This window comes from Cicer arietinum, chromosome 8, assembly GCF_000331145.2.
Source record: "Cicer arietinum cultivar CDC Frontier isolate Library 1 chromosome 8, Cicar.CDCFrontier_v2.0, whole genome shotgun sequence".
Classification (NCBI taxonomy): domain Eukaryota; kingdom Viridiplantae; phylum Streptophyta; class Magnoliopsida; order Fabales; family Fabaceae; genus Cicer; species Cicer arietinum.
The window spans coordinates 13,913,052-13,928,883 of record NC_021167.2 but is presented as its reverse complement, the minus strand read 5'-3'; the positions used below and the strand labels follow the sequence as shown (position 1 = coordinate 13,928,883).

Below are 15,832 nucleotides of genomic sequence, written 5' to 3'. Positions count from 1 at the left end.
TACAAACGATACTATGCCCAATTTTGCAACAACAATGCACATCCTCCCATAGACATTAACCGGGTTTCGTTGCAAGACATAGTTCTCTATATAGTGTAGCTAAAACAACTGAACCCCAACTATATTGAGATGCTTTTTGTAAATCTCCTAACAGTGAAAGATATTTTAAATGTACCCAGTTGTTGGATTTGTCAGACATCAATAACCCTCCAATCATACTTAGGATGTATGCTCGACAAGATGCTTATTTTTCTAATACAGATGGATCTTCACCAACATCGTCAAATGTATCATTGAGCCACTTTAATTTAATAGAATTACCTTTTGTTGCTCCTTGAGGTGGGATAACTCCTAAGTAATCTTCACAAATTTCTTTAACGTTCACAAAATTTAAACCGGTAACAGGAAAACCAGAAACATTTAATCCTAAAATATAGTATACATCTTCCAGAGTTATTGTGCACTCACCTACTGAAAGATGAAATGTGTGAGTTTCTGGGTCTCCATCTCTCAACCATAGCAGTAATGAGGCCAACATCTAGTTTATAATTTTCGAGTTTTATCACTTCACCGAAGCCGGCCTCTTGCAAATATAGTAATATGGCTTCATTTGGTTTTTATTGACGTTACCGTGACATTTCAATTTATCCTTTAAGGGTGACTGAAATTAACAAAAATAAAATAAGTAATCAAATTGAAAACATTAAAAATAAAATAAAATAAAATAAAATAAAATACAATAACATAAAATACAATAAAATAAAATAAAATTCAATAAAATAAAAATCAATAAAATAACATAAAATAAACTGACAAATGCTTTAATATATTAGATTTCAACTCTGATTCGTTGATAGTTCCATAATAAAAAATAATTTTTTTGATTAAGAGATGTATTTGAATGTAAGGAAGAGTTGTGAGAAAGAAGAAAAGTGAGGAAGTTGGGGTAAAATTGGGGAACAAATGTTGTATTTATAGGTCGTAACCCCATGCAACGAACTGATGAAGGTGTGCAGATGCCTTCAGGGGGTGGGGTCGCTCCCTCAGCCCACGACCTCTTAAAGGGGTGCATCCCCAGGCCACGACCATGCATGACCACTATTCGATATCAATCTCGTCCGTTGATTAAAAATAATCAACGAATATGGATGATCCAATCCTTGTGACTTGTTTTCAACCAATGAAATCATTTTATTAACGATTCAATCTCGTCCGTTGATTAAAAATTATCAACGGATGTGGATGATCCAATCCTTGTGACTTGTTTTCAACCAATGAAAACATTTTATTAAAAATTCAATCTTGTCCGTTGATTAAAAATTATCAACGGATGTAGATGATCCAATCCTTGTGACTTGTTTTCAACCAATGAAAACATTTTATTAAAGATTCAATCTCGTCTGTTGATTAAAAATTATCAACAGATGTGGATGATCCAATCCTTGTGACTTGTTTTCAACCAATGATCAAACACCTTATACCTTCTATAAATAGAAAACAAACTTACACAATCTCACCACAACTACTATCTCACTATATATTTTCAACACAATCTCACCACACCTACTATCTCACTATATATTTTCAACACAATCTCATCACACCTACTATCTCATGGCTGCTCAACAAGTAATTTGTATTGTTTATTGCAATGGTTCAATTGTTGATGGAGTTGAAGGTAAAATATTCATAAGTGATTATAAAAAAATGTTCAAAGTACATTCGGGAAGCAACCTTGCTCGTCTAAAGAATGTCATTAAAAAAAAGTTACAGCTCGATGAAAGAGTCAACATAATTGATATAGTTTATCGACACCTTGTGTTATTCGGTGAAAATACAACAAGGTTTGAACTGATGAAAGTTTGCAACGACGAAGATGTTGAATTGATGTTTGATGTGTATGCACATTGGTCACAACTCGGCACCATCGAGTTATATGTTACCTTTGAGTCTGGTCCTCCATTAACAAACATTGATCAACCATTGGCCTCAAACATAGCTTATCAACCCGACTTATATTCTCCATCACAATACTATGAACCATCACAACACCATGAACTATCACAATACTATGAACCATATTCTACCCAATTAGAACAAACTCAGTCAGAAAGTTATCAACTCCAACATCAATCTACTCCAACAAGTCCACAATGCGGTCTTCCCCTAAGTGATTCTAGTGAAGAGGATGAAACATACTTCGATGAATCATCTGGTGATTCTGACAATGACATTGATGTTGACGAAGATATGGAAGCAGAAGATCAACATATCCTACCTGACTTTAATCCATCATCTCACCTGAAGAGCATCAATTTAGATACTCAAGATTGTTCAAGTGAATTTCATCACTTGTTCATTAATGAAGTCCCAGCAGTAGATGGAACTCTTGAAGTTGGAATGAAGTTTCAAAAACAAAGATGAATGCGTACATGCAATCAAACGTTACCATCTAAAACAATCACTGAATTTTGTGGTATAAAAATCAGATTCAGAAAGGTATGTTATTTATTGTTCAAATCCAAATTGTTTGTTTAGATGTAGAGCTTCAAAACGCAAAAAGAGTGAATTGTGGGTGATTGGTAAATTGAATGTCCCTCATACATGCACAAATTTTGCATTGTCACAAGATCATACGAAACTCGATTCTAACATGATATGTACAAGCATAATGTAAGTTGTGAAAGTGGATCCTTCAATCAAAGTGAAGGTTCTTATTGCTGAGATTCAGGCTTTGCACAACTTATACACAGTTACTTATAGAAAGGTCTGGAAGGGAAAAAATAAAGCAATCGAACAAATTTATGGCAATTGGGAAGAGACTTACAATCAACTCCCACAATGGTTGTTGGTTATGCAAACATTTGCTATAGGAACCTAAATTGAAATGGAAACAATCCTAGATTATCATGAGAATAGTTTGATAAATGGGATAAGGATCTTTCATAGACTATTTTGGGCTTTTGTTCCGTGCATATCAGCGTTTAAATTCTGCAAACCGATAATACAAGTTGACGGGACTTAGGTTGTACGAAAAATACAAAGAAACTCTATTGGTAGCAGTTGCACAAGATGGGAACGACAATGTAATTCATATTGCTTATGCTCTTGTGGAAGGTGAGAAAAAAGAAGGTTGGAGTTTCTTTTTGAGAAATTTGAGAAAATACGTCACTCCACAACTCAATATTTGTATGATTTCAGATTAACACGAATCAATTAAGAGTGCTTATAATAATCCGAATAATGGGTGGCAAGATCCTCCGTCAAAGCATATGTTTTGTGTCTGACATATTTCACAAAATTTTGCAAGAGAATTTAAGGACAATGCTTTGAAGAAAAAAGTTGTTTCTATGGGTAATAATTTCATTCTTAATTTTTATAATTAGTGTAATTTTTAAAAATTTCATTCCTAAATTATATAATTAGGGTAATAATGTTTTGTCTACTATTTCAATACAGGTTACTCGATCAATGAGCCTACATATCGATACTACCGCAGAGAAATCGGCATAGTAAACCCGAAGGCTTTGAAATGGTTATACAACATACCTCGACAAGATTGCATCCAAGCATTCGATGGTGGTAGCCGTTGGGGTCAGATGACAACCAACCTCGTGGAGTCGATTAATAGAGTATTAAAAGGCACGCGCAACCTTCCCATCACTGCTTTTGACCAATCAACTTATTTTAAAACAGGGACACTGTTTCCAACCATGGGAAAACTTATTTTAGCTTTTGGTCAGGTATACACAGAAACTTGCATAAATTTTATGAAATTGGAAATAAGTAAATCCAATAGTCATAGAGTGGGTAGTTTTGATCGAAGCAACTATACTTTCATGGTCCATAAGACAGTAGTTCCAAAGGAAGGGCGACCAATTGGTCACTTCAGTGTAAACCTTCCTAACAAGTGGTGCGATTGTGGAAAATATCAAGCTAAACATATGCCTTGTTCACATGTCATAGCAGCATGTTCTAGCATAAAATATGATTATTGGAGCCTTATACCTGATGTGTACAAGGAGGAAACAGTAATAAAAGTCTACGACGAAGCCTTCCCACCCATACCAAACAAAGGATATTGGCTACAATATGAAGGTATTAAGTTGTGTATCAATCGACTAATGCGGAGAGTCAAGAAAGGTCGTCCAAAAAGCAAATGCATTAGAACTGAAATGAACAGTACAAAAAGAGTACCAAAAAAATGTGGATTATGTCGGGTACCTGATCATACTAGGAAACATTGTCCAAACGCTGCAAACACATTTACTCAAATTTGATGTATCATTTTTTTTAATGTATTTTTTTTAAAGTTATAATATTAATTTCCTATTTTAATTTTAATTATTTTTAATTATAACAATTTTTAATAATAATAACAATAATAATAATTAATAATAATAATTATTATTATTTATTAATGTATTATTATTAATTATAAATGTATTATTTAATATAATTATTTATTAATTTAATTATTTATTAAAATATTAACAATTACATAAAACTAAAAACGAATAAAACTCTTTGAAATGTTGCATTTCCATCCAACAACCTCCTACTAGGAGGAAAAAAAAAATTCCTTTAACTAGTCGCACTCCCAAGGCCACGAAATTCAAGTAGCCCCAAAAAATAAGGCATTTTGATATATAAATTCCAAAGTGAGATATTTTGGTTCAACCAGCCAAGGTATTGACACTTCACTTCATCTGGGAATGGAATCAGTTTCAGCATTTCCACATGTCTCCAATAAAACATCATTATTAAGATTGGAAGAATGGAATGGTTCGTCTCCCACAAAGCTCTCTAGGACTTTCACCATCAAGGCTTCTTCTTCCTCTTTCTCCATTCAAAGGTTCTTCTTCCTTCCTCCTTTTCCCATTCACAACAATTATCCCATTCTTATTCTTGCTATTGATAATATTCAGGGGTTTCCAAGTAGTGTTACTCCGGATTATGTTCCTTTTCAAATATGGGATTTGTTGCAGGTACCTATTAAATTAAGAAATATGGCAATTAAGTTATTATTATGTCATCAAAACTATGTATTTTATTGTTGTTGAGTAATGATAGATTGATTGTTGCAGGGTCTTTCAACTTATATAAGGACCATGCTTTCTACACAGGTAAAACATTGTTTCACTATATGTTTTATTTTTTGTAATACAAAGCTTAGATTAGTGCATGAGTCGTGAACAAAGTCCCTTTCAGGCTCTCTTGAGTGCTATTGGAGTTGGTGAGAAATCAGCTACCGTCATAGGTGCCACTTTTCAGGTATCAATTATTTTTATTCTGTATTTATTTAGTGTGTTTGGATTCATGGTAGGGAGAGTTATAAGTGATTCCAAATATGTTAAATTGATTTTTAAATGTTCAGATGATGTCTGTTGGAATTGATTTTGCTTGTGGATTGATTCTAACTTGAAGCTAGAATTTGTAGTCTTTGACTCCATACATGGTTTTTACACTCAAATTTATCATGCATCGAATGTATTCAAATATAAACCACTTTACATTCAACTCACATTTAACTAAAATTAATTTTACAAAATCAATTTTTGTACATCAAGATGTCTTTTTTTTTTCCCAGTACATTGCCTTTAGTGTTTCTTAAGGTTGCAATGTGTTGACATTGAATGTTGAAACTATTTCCAGTGGTTTTTGCGAGATCTAACTGGCATGCTTGGAGGAATCCTGTTCACATTCTATCAGGTCTGTATCTTGAATGAAATTATATTCCTTCTTTGTTATTAATTTTAAAATGAAATATGAAGCCACGACTTTATGCGGATCATTATATGCTTAGGTTTGCATACACTGGTTTCCTCTTCACTCAAATGATTCTCAAATCATGTTGTTTTAACTATGTTTCTGTTTACTCCTTATGCTGCAGGGATCAAACCTTGATAGCAATGCGAAAATGTGGCGTTTGGTTGCAGATCTCATGAATGATCTTGGTAGATTGTTTGAACTTGGTCTTTTTATAGAAGAAATTTGTGAACTTGGTCTTTTACGAAATTTTTCTGTGGTGTATAGACACAGGCCAATAAAAATCTAACAAGTTGAGTGTTGGTTTCATAGTATGTGGATTCAAGGACTGAGATTGAAAATCAATTTAAGGGGTAGGAAAAAAAGGAAGCTTGTATTAGGAGTATTATTGATGAAAACTGAAAAGGAATGGAAAAAAAATGTCCTTGAAGAAAACATTTTGATCATGAAAACTTCTCTTTTTGGGACAGAATCATGTTTTGTATTTGTGAAAACAAAACACTATCCTAGTTTTGAAATAGCAAAGTCTTCCAAAGCTTAATATTACTTTTTTATTCTTAACTGATATGAAACACTGACACAGACTTGTTTGCATCAATTTATTGATTTTGCATATTGTATCTACAGCTCATGATATGCTCATCTTGGTATACTAATAATTTAATATTGATAATATATTGAGATTATGAGAAGAAGATAATTTCTATTTAGAATGCTTTACTTGGCACTAACGTATAAATCTGTTTTTTTTATCTGTTTTGTGAGACTAAAATTTAACAGCAAGTCTTCAGTTTATCTTTTACTGATGCTACTGTGTTACATTTTGATTTTCACATTGCAGTCTTCGTATTTCATATTAATCTGCTAAGGTTTCTAAACTGATTTCAGGTATGCTAATGGACCTCATTTCACCATTGTTTCCATCAGCTTTTGTTTTTATTGTTTGCTTAGGAAGCATATCAAGATCTTTCAGTAAGTTCCAACATTTCTATAAGTTCGAAAATCCATTAGTAACATAATTTGTTAGTTACTTAAAGTTTTTACCCCTCTTTAGTTTTCATGTAAGTAACTTTGTAACTTAAGTTTATGTTAGATTATAGGATAAAACATTTCCTAACAAATAACGTTGTTAAATAGAAAAATGTTTGGAATCATCCAAGTTTAGGGCACTTTTTTTCTTCATTTAGTTCTTGAGTGGTATCATATTTGTATTCTATATTTTTGAAAATTTAAATGTTATGCCTCTTAAAACATGATTTTGAACTAGCTGGGGTTGCAAGTGGAGCCACTAGAGCAGCTTTGACTCAGCATTTTGCTCTTCAAGATAATGCTGCAGATATATCAGCTAAGGTATAAATTGCATTTATTTTAACTGCTTATATTATTAGCTTAAATCCGGTTTTTTTAGAAGGGTATGATAAATAGATATATTTTGTTTTGTTAATGTATATCGATAGGAAGGAAGTCAAGAAACTGTGGCCACGATGATTAGCATGGCACTCGAATGCTTGTTGCTCGTATTACCATTGGACACCCACTAGCAATTTGGTTTTCTTTTTTGTCTCTGACCCTATTTCATATGTATGGTATATTTTCAAATTACAAATTGTAATTTTATTTTGTACATTCCGTTGCATTTTAGAATTGTGAAGAAAACTAAAAGAAAAGTGTTAGGACTTAGATGAGAAGAGCTAGTTAATAATAATAGTTAGTTGTATATAAATAGGGAGGTTATGGAGTTAGAGAGATATCATTGAATATTGTAACTGTGAATAGACTATTCTCTATTGTGAATGGGAAACCCTTGGAGGAGATATTTCTCTCCTAGTTCCTAATAAAAGTGTTCTTTCTTAGGAATCCAATTCTTGGTTTCCTAACAATAAGGCCTTGGTATCTTAATGTTCATAAGAAGATTCGATTCACAATTCGTAAAATAGGTCTTCTGATTCACAATTTGAATGTCGATAAGATAACCTTGTTTGTGTTGTCTTGCAAGCTTAAACTCAATGATAAGATTCTACTATACCATATTCTTAACAATTGAAAACATTGTCTACTCTCATTAAATTAATCCCATTTTCTTTGTGAAGTTAGAGATCTCATAATTTTAATATGGATGTCTTGTTCTTTGGTGAATATCTACCGGCCCTCCCCAATACACATGCTGATTCAAACTTGATAATGCAAATGGTGTCTTGTTTCAATGTAGCATACTACCAAGCTGTTCGATGCTTGGCATTGAACTCATTAAACCCTGAAAGGAGCTCTATTCTTTTAAAGCATTTCTCGGAGACTGGCCAAGGTATTGTCTGTTTCCACTTTTCATTACTGTCTTATATTATATCCACAACTTATCTTTGATGTTAGAGTTAGACCATTTATTACATTGAAACATAAAATCATCTGCATCTTAGAACAGTTTCGTCACATCAAGGATTTCTAGTGTACTTTTTAACCAATGTTGTTAAATTGCCGCTATATGGAATTTGAATGAATTGCTATTGTTTTACAATATGCTATTTAGTACAAATTGTTATCAAATAGAAGCTCTAGTGGTGCTATAGCAATCTTGCGTAGCAAAATTTGATCAAACTGTTATTTACCACGATTCATGATTGACAACAGTACAACACTGTTTTTAACCCTCCCCAAATGCTTCTGCAAAACAAATTTGGTTTGGTAGAGTGAGCAGGTTTGGAACCCAAGAATTAGATTCTAAAGAATTAACACTTTTATTAAGAAAAATGATAGAATAGGAGAGAATATCTCCTCCAAGGGTTTCCCCTTCACAATAAAGACTATTCTCTATTCAACAAGTGTTTATAATATTCAATGATAATGCTCCTAACTCCATAACCTCCCTATTTATACAAATAGTCTTATAACAACCTCAACTAAGTACCTTACTATTAGTAACTAATTCTACTAAATTTAAGTCCTAACAGAGCACCCTGTCAAAGAGAATCTGATTTACAAGTTAGAAGCTAGCTTATTATTTTCTTGTTGTCTTTGTATATTAATGCATGCTTCTGAACTTTTTGCCAGTTCTCTCTCCTAAATAGGTCTCTTCACAGGAGCATGTTTTACCCAATAAACTCACTTCATGGATCTCAAAGAAAGCCAATTCATTGGATACAAAAGTACGTTTAGGCACAAGGATTTCTTCATTTGATGAAATGGAAATGTGAGTTGTTAAAATATGCTCTGTCCCCCTGTCCTAGAAAATGATTGTGTTTTTAGTGTGTTTGGTTCTATGATATCGAAAATTGATTTTGATTGAATTAACTTTGCAAGATCGATTTTTGTTAAAAGTGAATTTAAGTTAAAATAATTATGTTTACATATGGTTACGTGAAAGTGAGTTAAACAATAAATTTGAGTGTAAATCACGTTTGGAGGCAAAAACTACAAATCCTAACTTCAAGTATGAATTAGTTCAAGAGGCAAAATCAATTCTAATCGAAACCTCCAAACATGCCAAAATCAATTTTAAGTCTTCAGAATCACTTTTAGTTCTCCCAAAAGTGAATCCACCATTCAAGGTAATGGTCCTCTGTTGTGTTAAGTTCTGTGTCATCTTTATTTGCAAACAAGGCCTCAAATACTTCTCCCAATTTAAAACATTATTTAGCACTTGCTCTACTTATATATATCATCACTTTTGGCTCAAAGCTTAAGTTGTCCATGATTATGGCTTGATTATAGTGTCTTAATATCTTTGAAATGTCATTCATAAAGCTCACTTAGCAACTTCTTTTTGTGTGACACTAATAGTAAGGAGCATTTGCTTTCTGTAGCATCTTACTACACAAAAGGTTAATTTCTCAAATTGTTTTAACTACTGGCTTTCGATTTTCCATATGCTGAAGTGTTCAAACCTTACTTTGTTTTGTGTTCTTTCTATATAGCCAAGTACTTACTAGTGGAAAAGAAAGGAATCATTAACGTTATTGTTCATAAAGATTCAAATAGTGCCGATGTCCTAAAGTCATTTATTCATGCTCTTGTTCTCGCAAATAACAATTATAAAAGCAAATATTGTAAGATATATGCCTCTGTGATTTTGATGTAACTCCCAAACATACAATGTATATGCATTATCAGATTAATCTAATAGTTTGAGTTGAGATACATTTCAGGAAAGAATCAAACACTACACTTAGACAAAACTTGGATCTCAAGCAATCAAGCAAAGAATGATTGGATCATACAAAGCTTGAAGATTATGTGTAAATGTGTCTATGGTTCATAGTGGTTATTAGTTAGATTCATCATTATGATTTCACACATCTAGTATTTGCCAATTAAAACTGAAATCATAAAATAAGTATGTTAATCAATCAATTGGTAAATCAACTGGGCAATCGATTTTCTGAGTCATAGAACCAAGTTTTCACTAAGTCAATCGATTAGGAAATCGATTACTTAGAGGTCTTTAATCAGACCTGTATTCTATGATCAAAGGAAATCGATTGGACAATCGATTGATATACTTTTCTTAAGTTACAAGTTTTCTACTAATCAATTGGTTAATCGATTTTCTGATTCACAGAACAAAACTTTCACTGAGTTAATCGATTACTTAAACAGGTTTCATCAGACCTGTGCTCTCTGAATAAAAGAAATCGATTGGATAATCGATTGCATAAATGAATCAGTTTATCATTTATCAGAAATATACTGCATAATCGATTGGCACATCGATTGATATTAAATATCTGAGTTACAAGAAGAAATCAGTCGATTGGCAAATCGATTTGATTGAATATCTAAGTCACAGGAAGAAATCAGTCGATTGGCAAATCGACTTGATTGAGTGTCTGAGTAACAGGGAGAAATTAGCCAATTGCCAAATCGATTATGTTAGTAAAAATGAATCGACTGAGTAATCGATTGTTTGATCTCACATTTTGAACAAAGCAATCATAATCGATTACTCAATCGACTCTGAGATGAACTGAGTATAAATTTATGATATATGCATTAAAAACATCGATTAGCAAATCGATTAGTTCATCTGTTTCAAGAATTTAAAGAAAAACAAGAAACGCGAAATCGATTGGGAAATCGATTGAGCTGATAATACACATTAATAAAATCGATTGGGAAATAGATTTATCTGAGTTTTTCTGAAACTATATAAACTGAATCAATCACAATTTTAAAGATAACATATATACTTAGAAAGAACAAAAAGGATCTCATTGACTTTTCGAAAAATACACTTTGAGAAAAACTGTTATAACTCACAAACATTATTGGCAAATACTAAGTGTGAGAATTCATTGTGATTGAATCAAGTGTTTTTAGTCTTTTTTTTAAAGAATCATCTTTGTAAAAGAAAGTGTGTAGAAATCCAGTATTGTGAAACTGGTGGCCATCTTTTAGATTTTGTGATCATCTAAAGGAGATCTCAATCTGATCTTGCTAGAGCTTGACGATTAGTTCTTAAGGTTAGATTGGTTGTTGTTGAAGATTGATGTTAAGTTAGATGTATAGGCAGTGAAGTGCTGGAAAGTCTGTAAACATTCTCAAATCAATAATAGTAAAGGCTGGAATCTGTAAGTGATTCCAGGACTGGATGTAGACTATCTAATTGATAGTCAAACCAATATAAAAATCTATGGTGCACACTTCTCTATCCCTATACTCCTTATCTTGATAATGCATGTGTTCTTGAATCTTAATTTTGAATAAACTCTGTGAATCTATTAATGTTAAAATTGGAATTAATATTAAACAAGTTGGTTTTGATTTTAAGTTCATCACTTAGGAAGGGATTAGATAATCTTGTTAATAATATTGTATACAACTTCCTAAGGATAGAGGTCATAACACCAACAATTGGCATCAAGAGTCTGATCTTTTAGACTAGTTCTCAAAAAGAAAATGACTTCTATTGAATTCTTGGATGAAGGTGCCTATTTAGCTAGACTCCTGCCTTTAATGGGTCTGCTTATGTACTGGAAAGAAAGAATGCTTATCTTTCTAGAGGCAAGTGGGCTTGACGTATTAGATGCAGTAGAAAATGGTCCATATGTGCCTAAACTTGCTGGCACTGATGGATCATTTATCAAGAAACCAAGAGCTGATTGGTCTGATGATGATAAGAAAAAAGTTGGCTATAATGCAAAAGCCAAAAATATAATAACTTCTGCTTTGAGTGCTGATGAGTTTTTCAGGGTATCAAATTGCAAAACTGTCAAAGAAATGTGGGATACACTCCAAGAAACTCAGGAAGGCACAACTGATGTCAAGAGGGCCAGAACTAATACTCTGATGCGCATGAATATGAACTCTTCAATATGAAGAAGGATGAGTCAATCAATGACTTGCAGACAAGGTTCACAGATGTCATTAACAATCTGAATGCTCTAGGAAAAGTAATTGACAATGAGCAACAAATAAACAAAGTAATGAAATGCTTGACAAGAGAATGGCAACCTAAGGTCACTGCAATTGCTGAATCAAAGGATCTTGGAAGCATGACCATTGCCACTCTATTCGGCAATCTCAAAGAACATGAAATGGAGCTGCACCGGTTAAATGAGTCAGAGCAAACTGATCTGAAAAGAAAAGGACTATCTCTGAAAGCTCAAACTCATAAAGTAAAATCTGAACCAGAAACTTGTACTGATGATTCCGAGAGTGAAACTGATGAAGAACCTGAAATCGGAATGCTGGTCAGAAAATTCAAGAAATTTCTGAAGAAGAAAGTAGTCCAATCAAAGAAACCATCCAATTCAAGGACAAAAAGTTTCAGCAAGAATGTGACAAATGATAGCAAAGTGATAACCTGCTATGAATGTGGAAAATCAGTCCACATTAAATCTGAATGTTTTCAACTACAAAACAGAAACAAGTTTGTGAAAGCTAAAGGCAAGGATCAACCATCTTCAAAAACTAAAAGAGCCTACATAGCTTGGAATGACAATGATGAAGAATCTTCTGAAAATTCAGAAGATGAAGAAGCAAACTTGTGTCTAATGGCCAACGTCGACTCAGATTCAGACAGCGATGTAAGTACTACCTATAATCCCTCTTATGAAGAATTGCATGATGCTTTCAATGAATTGCATGATGAACATATTAAGGTAGTCAAACAATTGATTTGCACTAAGAAAATGTTAGAAAAACAGTGCATGATGTATGAAGAAATCAAAAAGGATCATAAGGTGCTTGAAGACATGAATGCATTTTTAAAAAAGAAAGCACATGATAAACTCACTAGCTTTACTGAACTTGAAAGAAAGGTTGAATCACTACAATTTGATTTAGCAAAATTTACAAATGGTAGAAACAACCTGAATGTTCTTCTTGGCAACCAAAAGAATGCAAATGAAAAAACTGGAATTGGCTATAGACCAAATAGGAATGCTCAAAAGAATCATAAATTTGTTAAATCAAAGTCAATTCATGATGTTTGCAGTAAACCAACTCACAGTATATTCTCTACTTTTTCATGCCATTTTTGTTGCAAAAAAGGACATATATCATTTAATTGTAAATTGAAAAAGCTTGCTAACAAGGGATGGAAACAAGTTTGGAGAGTAAAGAAACCTGTGATTGAAACTAACCCTCAAGGACCCAATCTAAATTGGGTACCTAAAACCAAAGTCTGAATTTTGTTTTGCAGATCTGCTTGACATCCAAAACTCACTCATGGTATCTAGACAGTGGATGTTCCAAGCATATGACTGGAGACAAATCAAAATTTATATCTCTTAATTTAAAAGACGAAGGATATGTAAAGTATGGTGACAACAACAAAGGCAAAATACTTGGTGCTGGAGACATAGGGAGTGAATCAACAACGGTAATCAAGGATGTTCTCTATGTAAAAGGTTTGAAACACAATCTGCTTAGCATTAGTCAGCTTTGTGATAAAGGCTACCAGGTATATTTTACATCACATACTTGTACACTTGAGCACAAGGAATATGATAGCTTAAAACTGGTAGGTGAAAGGGTAAATAATATATATATATGATTGATCTATAAACCATCTTAACAAACTTGTTAGCAAACAACTAGTGCTAGGTCTTCCAAATAGAAAATTTACTAAAGACAAATGTGTGACTCTTGTGAGAAAAGTAAATTAGTTAAGTCTTCTTTCCCATCAATAGACTTAGTACAAACTAATAGAGTTCTACAATTGATCCACATGGATCTATTTGGTCCCTCTCAAGTAAAAAGTTTTGGAGGAAATTTTTATGGCTATGTGTTAGTTGATGATTTTTCTAGATATACATGGACCTATTTTCTGTCTCACAAAAGTGATGCCTTCTCAATTTTCAAAAAGTTTGCAAATCAAGTTCAAAATGAGAAGAATCAGAAAATAGTTCCCATTAAGAGTGATCATGGTGGAGAATTTCAAAATGAATCTTTTGAAAATTACTGTGATCAAAATGGAATTCACCACATTTACTCAGCCCCAAGAACTCCACAACAGAATGGAGTTGTAGAAAGGAAGAATAGAGCGAAGAACTTGCTAGAACAATGATTAATGACTCTAAGCTTACAAAATACTTTTGGGCTGATGCAATAATTAGGCATATCCTTAGAAAAACACCTTATGAAATATACAAAGGTAGAAAACCAAATATTGTCTATTTTAGAGTCTTTGGATGCAAGTGTTTTGTATTAAATAATGGAAAAGAGCATCTAGGGAAGTTTGACTCTAAGGCAGATGAGGGAATTTTTATGGGATATTCCCAATCTAGTAAGGCCTATAGGATCTACAATAAAAGAACTAAAACTATAGAGGAATCTGTTCATGTAAAATTTGATGAAATGTTTACCAAAAACTTGAACAGTATCCCTCTTATAGTTGGTGATTCTCTTGATAAATTTGTAGAATCATATCCAAAAGAACCAAATGAAACAGTACCTCCAACTGACGCTGAGTACATAGAACCTATAAGAGAAGATGACTTACCTAAGGAATGGAGATTCAACAAAAACTATCCTATTGACAACATCATAGGAGAAATTTCTAAAGGGGTTGCTACTAGAAAATCCCTTAGACAATTCTGTAATTTTACGGCTTTTGTTTCTCAAGTAGAACCTAAGAATATAAAGGAAGCTCTTTTGGACAATGATTGGATAATTTCCATGCAAGAAGAGCTTAATCAATTTGAGAGAAACAAAGTATGGATCTTAGTTCCTAAACCAGAAGACAAACATGTTATTGGAACTAGATGGGTGTTTAGGAATAAGATGGATGAGAATGGAGTAAGAATAAGGCTAGACTAGTTTTAAAGGCTACAACCAGGAGGAAGGTATTGATTATGATGAGACTTATGCTCATGTAGCCAGATTAAAAGCAATTAGGATTTTGCTTGCTTATGCTTGTATCATGAATTTTAAATTGTATCAAATGGATGTAAAGAGTGCTTTTCTAAATGGAGATATCCAAGAGGAGGTTTATGTTAGTCAAACTCCAGGATTTGAGAATCCTGCTTTTCCAAACCATGTTTATAAACTAACAAAAGCTCTCTATGGATTGAAACAAGCTCCAAGAGCTTGGTATGAAAAGCTCAGCAATTTCCTCATACAACAAAATTTTTTAAGAGGAAATGTTGATAAGACACTCTTTATAAAGAAAAAGGGAAAAGACATTCTGCTTGTCCAAATTTATGTTGATGACATAATTTTTGGATCCACAAATAGTAAGCTTTGCAAAGAATTTGAAAATACAATGAAAGGAAGATTTGAAATGTCCATGATGGGAGAATTAACATTTTTCTTAGGATTTCAAATCAATCAAAGCAAAAATGGTATTTTCCTAAGCCAAATAAAGTACTGTAATGATCTTTTAAAGAAGTTTGACTTTGATAAATTTAAACCTATTGATACACCCATGAGTCAAGCTTGTCATTTAGATAAAGATGAAAAGGGAAAATCTGTGGATATGATCATGTTTAGAGGCATGATAAGATCTTTATTATATCTTACAACTAGTAGACCTGACATTATGTTTAGTGTCTGCATGTGTGCAAGATATCAAGCCAATCCTAAGGAATCCCATCTAAGTGCAGTCAAAAGAATATTCAGATATTTG

General features: G+C 32.8%; 1 protein-coding gene across 1 annotated transcript; it reads left to right on the top strand.

Annotated features, from left to right (window-relative positions):
* Positions 1-4,666: 4,666 nt before the first annotated feature.
* On the top strand, positions 4,667-8,954 carry LOC140919028 (protein root UVB sensitive 3-like). The gene is made up of 10 exons (XM_073364365.1): positions 4,667-4,855; positions 4,929-4,988; positions 5,088-5,126; positions 5,212-5,274; positions 5,656-5,712; positions 5,894-5,957; positions 6,658-6,741; positions 7,037-7,119; positions 7,227-7,350; positions 8,832-8,954. Exons 3-9 carry the CDS (start codon positions 5,112-5,114, stop codon positions 7,308-7,310), a joined length of 450 nt encoding a protein of 149 aa, XP_073220466.1. The 5' UTR covers positions 4,667-4,855; positions 4,929-4,988; positions 5,088-5,111; the 3' UTR covers positions 7,311-7,350; positions 8,832-8,954.
* The last annotated feature ends 6,878 nt before the right edge of the window (positions 8,955-15,832 follow it).

Excerpts from the sequence above, each read along its gene's own strand:
- LOC140919028 (XM_073364365.1), top strand. Across the intron at positions 5,713-5,893 it reads TCCTGTTCACATTCTATCAG|GGATCAAACCTTGATAGCAA; the intron begins GTCTGTATCTTG and ends CTTATGCTGCAG. Across the intron at positions 7,120-7,226 it reads CTGCAGATATATCAGCTAAG|GAAGGAAGTCAAGAAACTGT; the intron begins GTATAAATTGCA and ends GTATATCGATAG.